General features: G+C 44.8%; 1 protein-coding gene across 1 annotated transcript in view; it reads right to left on the bottom strand.

Moving 5' to 3' along the window:
- The window catches only part of FBXO16 (F-box protein 16), a 51,276-nt gene that overhangs the window by 37,936 nt on the left and 4,770 nt on the right, over positions 1-8,570 (bottom strand). Inside the window, exon 2 of the mRNA XM_019537217.1 lies at positions 2,858-3,007. Coding sequence (XP_019392762.1) covers positions 2,858-2,953 — 96 coding nt within the window. The 5' untranslated portion in view covers positions 2,954-3,007. The remainder of the gene's footprint in view (positions 1-2,857; positions 3,008-8,570) is intronic.

Below are 8,570 nucleotides of genomic sequence, written 5' to 3'. Positions count from 1 at the left end.
GACTGGAAAGGGTCCCAGAGGGGCTCCACAGTGGTGGGGACTCCGAAGGGTCAAAGGGGCCAGGTAAGGCTCAGGCCGCCTGAGCCCAACAGGGAAGAGTACCGTCAGTAAGCCCGAGAGGGCTAATGGATAGAGAGGCGCCGGTTGCGTGACAAGCCCAGGGGCGCTGGGCAGGACGCAGAAATTAAAAGGACCTGATAACGTCCGGAAGAGCTGCGAGGCTTGGGGCATGCTAAAGGGGAGGTTGGAGGCACGCATAGCCCATAAGGCTAGGGTGCACCAGGTCACTCCATACAGAACGGGGGACAGTGTAAGCGTAGCACGGTGTCCAGGGCGACAAGAGGCAGCCTCCCTTCTAGAACCATATACCAACAAGATGTGGCGGGCGAGAAAAGAGGGTGCTGGATCGCCTATTGGCACGGCAGGGGGTGCTAGTGGGATCACGGCCGCTCCTAGGCCCCACTCCGTGACATAGGGAAGTTGGCCAATCAGAATAGGATGCAATCCAACAAAGATAAATGCAAGGTAAAGCACCTGGGGAGAGAGGATCTCCAACACACCTACAGACTGGGGGGGACCATTCTGAGCACCACAACAGTGGAAAGAGATCTCTGAGTTCTGGTTGACACAAAAAGAAACATGAGTCGCCAGTGCGACAAGGTAATAAGCAAGGCTAACCGCACTCTTTCTTGCATCAGCAGAAGCATCACGAGCAGGTCTAGGGAAGTGAGAATTCCCCTCTATGCGGCACTGGTGAGGCTGCAGATGGAGTACTGTGTCTAGTTTTGGGTGCCACACTTCAAGAGGGATGCGGATAACCTTGAGAGGGTTCAGAGGAGGGCCACTTGTATGGTTGAGGGCCTGCAGGTAAGACCTTATGAAGAGAGACTGAGGGATCTGACTCTCTGCAGCTTCCGCAAGAGAAAGCTGAGAGGTGATCTTGCGGCTACCTACAAACTCATTGGGGGGGCCAGCAGGGAATAGGGGACACTCTGTTTACCAGGGCGCCCCTCGGGGTTAATGCTTACAAACTGAAGGAGAACAGATTAAGATTGGACATAAAGAAGAAATTCTTTGTGGTGAGGGTTGCCAAAATATGGAATGGGCTTCCAAGGGAGGTGGTGCTTTCCCCTACCCTGGAGGTGTTCAAGAGGAGATTAGACAGGCATCTGGCTGGGGTTACCTGACCCCAGCACTCTTTCCTGCCTGGAGCAGGGGGTCAGACCCAATGATCTGCCAGGTCCTTTCCGACTCTAGAAATCTATGAAACCTATGAAAGTAGTGAGAAGTAAAGTTAAGAAGCATATTAAGGCCCATGGCTGGAAGCTGAAGTCAGAACAATTCAAACTGGCAATAAGGCTGTGATTTTTAACAAGAAAGGTAGTTAACCACTGAAGCCAGGTACTAAGGAAAGTCGTAGATTTGCCATTTCTTAATATCCTGAAATGAAGATTGACTGTCTTGCTGGAAGATGTCCCAGCCGCCTGCAGAAGGTTCAGGATTGAGAGTATGGTCGAGGGTAGAAAGGTAAGAAAGGTTTATTGACTTAACAAAAACACGACTACGCACAGACAACAAAACAACAGACAGACAATAATAATTTGCGTCAGCAATTTATCAGCAGTCCCCTCTGCCTGATGTACAACAAGTTTCTCTTCTGCAAAGCTCAGCGAAGTCAGGCATCCCCAATCAGCACTGTCTGAGGGGTACTGGGAAGGACCCTGGTATTCAGTCCTTGGGCTCCTTGAGGTCCACTGGCTCACTGATCCAGGCCAGCAGCTAATCTTAAATCAGTACTTCTTTCACAGAGCTACATCTTCCTTCTAAATGATTTCTGGATGTGCCAGGCAATTTATAATTTCTGAGCTATGCTGATAAGTTACAACCATTCAGATTCTTTTTACTTCAATTGTCCTTAGACTGACCAATAACAGTACAAGCCTTGCATTCTTCTGATAAGTTTAATTTTAACTATGCCACAGGGTCTTACTACTTCAAGGCATTGCTAAATTTACTAGGCCTTACTATATCTTAAACTTTAATTAGGCTCTTACCAACAACATATAGCTTAATATCTAAACAAATGACAGAAAAAAAAAACTTAGTCTAATCTTCATAGAGCTGTCAGCAGGCACCTTTATCACACAGACATAATTTTCAGCTGTCACAGAAGATACACCTAGATAAAGACAAGTTATTGGGCTCAATACAGGTGGGGGATGGGATGGACTCTAATGGCATGTGATAGACAAGAGCTCTATCTGGATGATCTAAGGGCCCTTCTTGCCTTATGCTCTGTGATTCAGCAACAAACTTAATTAAATTCAATTTAAAGTAGATGGTACTGGGGATGACTGACAGGGAAAAACAAAGCTGCTGCCCTTGCAGATCCTAGCCACAGTCTGCAGGACCTGGAGGTAGAACACCCATCTTGTAAACTGCACACATCAGGACACTCCCTTCCACATCTAGCAGAGAGTCCGTGTCACCCTACTTCTGAGGTGAAGCTGATCAGCCATTTGATGGAGCAAGTGCTGCCCTAACTTGGTAGAACTTGCGCTATGGTTCATTGTCATTTGCTTTTAATATATGCTGTGTTGCACTTACAGTTGAAGGTTAATGGACTAAATCCTCAAGCACTCTTCAGTTATTACCTATTCGTTACTCAGACAAGTTCCAGGGACATCAGTTCTCAGGGACAGTAAAGGCTTGAGGATCTTGTTCATTCACAGGCAGCAAATTAATGCCTTTCAATCACACCATCTTTCTGTCTCATGGACCAAACCCGTCTTGGCTAATTTACTAAATGTTCCTCATATGCTTTGACTTGTATTAGAGACCGCTGTGCGGTACTTGCCTTGTCATTCATGAGCTGATGGTTCAGGGGTGTCCACATGCTCATCTTGGTTTGAAGTTTGGGGCCATCCATGTTTTTGGGAGGTGCAAATGCCATCAGGAGTGTGAGACCACAGGATACTCCAATATCCTTCTGCAGAAAAGGCTACAGCTGTTGGAATAAAAGGACAGCAATACTGTTGTGGAAATTACCCAGGTGAGAAAGCAAACATACCATGGCCATCTTTTGAGAAGTCTATCACCCTGCACGTGATGCATAGGTGACCTGGGAGGTCTGTTCCAACCCAGACCCAGGCTTGTTCGCAGAGACTGCTATTTGGCAATCTGGCTGTTCAAACCCAGCCCTGAGAGACACCTGCCCAGCCTCTGCTTGGAAGGGGAGACGTTCCCTGCATAACTTGTTCAACACTGTCCAGCTGTTTTCACATTTAACCAGAAGAATGAAATGCAAACTGGTGTAGAAGTCTGGGAAACAATGATTTATGAGGCAAGGCTGGTGGAACTGAAATGATCTAGTCTGGAGCAGATAAGACAGAGCAGGGATTTGACACCAGCCTTCAGCTACCTGAAGGGTGGTTTTACAGAGGACAGTGATAGACTACTCTAGTAGTGTAGCTAGAGGCATGAGCCCTGGTGCCAATTTAAAGGGTGCAGAGGAATGGGGTCCCCAGGGAGTCTGTTCTGAGCCTGTAGCAGCCAGGCAGCAGCACCTGCAGAGGAACAGCAGCCATGTGCCATGTTATCAGGCACTCTGCACCCCTGCACTCCCATCCTCAGACATGCAGCACCTCTCTGTGGCTGCAGAGGACAGGAGAAAAGGCAATGGCTTCAAATCACAGAAGTAGGGCTGGAAGGGACCTCCAGAAGTCATCCGGTCCAACCCCCCTGCCTCAGGCAGTATCATCCCTATCCAAAGCATCCCATACAAAGCCATTATCCAACCTTTTAGTAAAACTACCATCAACCCTGACACGACACAAGACGTCACACCCTCACCTGCCACAAGTAAAGCAGGGGGACCACAGCAGCCAACGTCCTGCTTCTATAAGAGGTTAATATACGCTCAAGAGATCCCAGGTAGAGGCTGTGCCCTAGCTACAGAGGAAGGCAACCCCACCCAAGTCCATACCAACCTGACTAGAGGATCAAATCCTGACCAGCAGCTGTCCAACCTCTTCTTGAACTCCTCCAGGGATGGAGGGGCCACAGCTTCCCTAGGCATCTGTTCTACCGCCTCGCTCTTCTAACAGTAAAGACGTTTTTCCTGAGATCCAACCTAAACCTGCTTTGCCACAACTTCAAGCCACTGGTTTGTCTCCTACTCTGCAGCAAGACAGAAATGGCAGCAGGGGACGTTTAGTCTGGAGATTAGGAAGAAGCTTCTCACTATGAGGGCGCTGAAGCCCTGGACCAGGCTGCCCAGCAAGGTTATGAAAACTTCTCCCTTGCAAGTTTTTAAAAGCAGCTTGGCTTGGCTGGGATGGATTAATCAGAGATGCTCCCTTCATGGAGCAAGGGGTAGGAGTAGATAATTTTAAGGCATCTTTCACCCCTGCTTTTTATGATCTCTCTTCCTGCATTTTAGTGGGTTCATTTTGGGATGACTATATGGATTATGTCATCCACATTGGTCCTTTTTTTTTTTTTCCCCTTTTTTCTTTTTTACAGGAACTGCTGATCTGAATCCAATATACCACTTCATAATGATCTTTTACTTCCCTCTCCTTCTTGTGGCACTGAATACTTGTGGCCCAACCCAGCCTATATGATGGTGTTTTTACATCAAATGTTTGGCCAGATATATGGAAACCTTTATCTTCCTTCCCAATCTTGAAGCTGGTTTCAGTGTGACCTCACAAGGGCCCATCCCATGAAGCCAGTTACAGGATCCGGCCCCAAGAAGGCAATAGTCTAAGAAAAGGCTTTTAAATTAAAGATCACTAAATAAGAGCTGAAGTCCCTAAGACAGTTATTAGGAGATTGTCCTGTAAACACTTCAGGTTGCTTCAAAGCTTCATAAGCTCAGGGAGATGGATTGGACACTTGGGACAAAAGAAAAATGAATTCGGATGCAACAGGGCTGGATAGCAATGGAGTCCCGCAAGCCTAAAAAAGCCCATGGCAAACACATTTTCTCTAACACTTTGTCATCACAGACGCATTTTGTTGCATGCATGATGACCAATCCGGTGATCTTCACTCAAGTACAATTCCCTTGGATGTCAACAAGAGCTTTGCTCATGAAAATACCACAGGAACCATCCTAGGATTTCAGGTTTTATTCTCTTCTCTTGCTCACTCTCCCTCTTTAAAACTATTACACAAGCATAGGAGTGAAGAGAACAGATTAAATACCCCTTGCTTTATTAACCATTAATTTGCTCCCTTTCTTTTTTCATTATTTAATGTAATATGGTTTAGTTGCTACAGCAAGCATTGCCATCATAGGATTCTGGGTTCTTTTTTAATGGTGAGGAGTTTCTTAAAGCAATTATAGTGAGCACGTAACAAATTAAATATTAATTATGTGCACAAAAGAACACTTGCTAAGTCAAGCACTTTGAAGTTAAGAAATGCATTCATTAAGGGTGCTTATATAAGCATCATTTCATCTTCTTGTACGTACATGTTATAACACTGGCTTATCCTATGTGATCACAGTCTTTTTTTTTTTTTTGCCTCAGTGCCCAGAAAGACCAGTACCTAAAAGAGAACTGCAAGCCGGTGAAGAAGTTTGGCACTAAAGAACGGGGCCAGGAAATTATATCCTTCTTCTCAGAGACATCTTTGCCTCTCAGTCACAAAACATAAAATTGTCACCAAGAATCATTCTGCCATGAGGTTCACAGACCAGCCTTCTCCCCATAAATTAATGCTCCCCGTTGCTGTTCACCAAATGGCTGCTTTCATGGCCCCACTCTGAAACCCCAGTACAGCCTGTGTTGACCTTGCCCCAAGGACAGGGCGACAGAACCAGATACCACAGATGGTTCTCCCAGCATCATCACTGCCCGAGGTAAAGGTGACGTCAAGGAGGTACTTGTAGTACTAAGGCGCTCTTATGACCACAGAGTAAGCTTCTCTCTTTGTGTCATGACTTCCAGCTTACGTTCCCCTTATGCAAGGTCTACACCTTTAACTTCCCGGGGCAAGACAGCCCCAAACCCAAGCTGAGCCATTTTGTTGCAGAATAAACAGCACGGGTTCACCTTGATTAAACTGGCAATATGCTCAGATCCACAGCTGAGTGCGTAACAATCATATTGATATTTGAAAGCAAAATAATCCTAAAATTTCTAAGTCCTAAAGTTTTAAAAGGCTTCTAACAGGTGGTCAACATGTTAAGGATAGGATTTTCTTACCTAATTTTAAAAACTAAGTTGCTAAATAGCACTAACCAGGTACCCTTGCAAGCGGACAATTCGGGAAGAACTGTAGGTTAGGACCAAAGAGCAACGATCCCAGAGTTGACCCTTTTTTTATACTCTATTGCTTTGCTAAAATACCAAAATCTTACTAAATAAGGGGGAAAAATCTATTAGGAACCTCTTTTATGTGCTACTGTAATTAATATTTATATGTCTATTCTTAGTTCCTGTATAAGCCATAACTTGCCTAAAACTGGGCTTGTCTAACATCTGACTACTAAATGCAGTCAAGGTGACCTTGCTACTTTCACCCTAGTGTCTTTTTTCACTCCACCTTTCTTAAGTTTTCTAAAATGGTTCACACCTTGTGATATTCTCCCTCTGGTCATTTCCTTTGCCTATGATTAAGCAAATACAAGTAACTCTATCCTATACTATCCTATCATTAAGCAGCTTACGGCTTACTATAGCTTACAAAATACAGAACTACTGGTATATGCATGCTCCTTTGAACTATGTAACTAGCAGGCAACCCTTAATTTCATAAAGTATCTAATCATATAGCACAATACATACAGTCTGCACTAATGGGGACTGGAGTTGTCTGCTGTAGAGGGACAATTTCAGGCCAGAACCAAATCTCAATGAACACAATGGAAAGACTTTTACTGATTTCACTGGAGTTGGCCCTTAGTTTTAAAAAAATAATTTGACTGCATTTAAGAAAGATTAGCAATATATAATGATCGTATCATGTTAACTAAGGGGATTAGACTCATTCTTTTTAGCTGGATTAATCTGGACCCAGCTTGACTCTCTGGAATGCCATTCCAAAGGCTTCTGCAAACTATACTCAAAGCAGGTCTTTCAGAGGAAGACCCATTTCATCAATGGTTTTGCCCACATTGTTACAGAAAAAGCCTTTAAGGCTCACTGGAGCCTGGTGTTCTCAGAGATTTAAAAGCACATTTTACAGAGAAATAATTTAATGATTGTACTCTACTTGATAATGCTGTGATAATGACTTTCTGTTGGCAGTACACTGAATTGAACTGACCACTCTCTAAGGCTTGCACAGGAAAAGGGAACATCTTGAAAATGATCATGTTGAAAGTAAAGAGTATGCTCATTAAATTTGCAAAGGACACTCAAAGAAGTGTCCATTCCTTTCCTACGCAAAGGAAATTGTTGCAAACAGTAGCAGTGATTTACAAAGGTGAGCCAGAGGGGTTAGATAGACTATAGGCCAAAAGGAATGACACGCTACAAGATTCAACATGGAAGGATGGATGATCTACCAGAAGGAAAATACAATATTTACGCAAATACAAAGTGAGGTTTTTTCCCCTTAATCAGTATGGGGAGGGGGGGAAAGCACCTTGCCTTACATCCACATACAAGAAAACCTCATTAAATACGTTGTCTATTGTTAAACTGCTGCCAAAAGCAGCATGTGCTCAGCAATGGAAACCAACTACAAAGTTGATTAAATACAGACAATGCTGAGCATGACTATAAAACACATGGCCCATATCGAGCAAACATGCTGATGGGAACCTCCTTCTTTTTTTTTTTTTTTGGTCCTTTGAAAAAGTGCTGTTTAAAAATGTGTGTTGTGGAGTACCTGTGCTAAAATTTGCAGCAATTTGAGAAAAGGTAACATACATCAGTTCTGGATGAACTAAGCATTTGCAGTATATGCAAACTGTTACAGCTATGGCCCATTTCAAGGTTATTGTTTTCAAATTTGCTCCCCACTTCCATGTGCTCAGGAGAGCAGGGTCTGACAGTAAGGAGTGGGGGGGAAGAGGCTGTAGGGGGAAGAAGTGCGGGGAGACAAAAGGCAAGGGGGCTACCTGATTTATTTTCCCTGATGTAGCAGGGGAAAGGAAATAAATTCAAGGTAAACCTCCAATAATTAGATTCCATACCTGGAAAATTATAACTAATTTATAACATTTCTATATATAGAATCTAATTAATGGGGAGTCGCCTTATAATCAGGGCTGTTGGGGAGAGCAATTTGACTGTGGGGGTCTACTATAGACCCCCCCAACCAAGGGGAGGAGCTGGACTGGGAATTTTTGGGCCACCTTGCAGAGGCACTTAAGGCAAGGGATGTAGTTGTCATGGGTGACTTTAATTACCCAGACATCTGCTGGGAGGAGCAGTCAGCCAGGTCTGACCGTTCCTGGAGGTTCCTGGCTGAGATACAGGACCTCCACCTAACCCAGGAGGTGCGCGGTCCCACCAGAGGAAACGCCCTGTGGGACCTGGTCCTGGCCACAGGCGACGACCTGGTCAGGGGCCTCCGGGTCCTCGACCCCCTGGGCGATAGCGATCATC

Source organism: Crocodylus porosus, unplaced genomic scaffold (genome assembly GCF_001723895.1).
Source record: "Crocodylus porosus isolate Cpor-Errol unplaced genomic scaffold, CroPor_comp1, whole genome shotgun sequence".
Lineage (NCBI taxonomy): Eukaryota > Metazoa > Chordata > Crocodylia > Crocodylidae > Crocodylus > Crocodylus porosus.
Note: the sequence above shows the minus strand (reverse complement) of the source record. Positions and strands in the feature narration are given on the sequence as shown.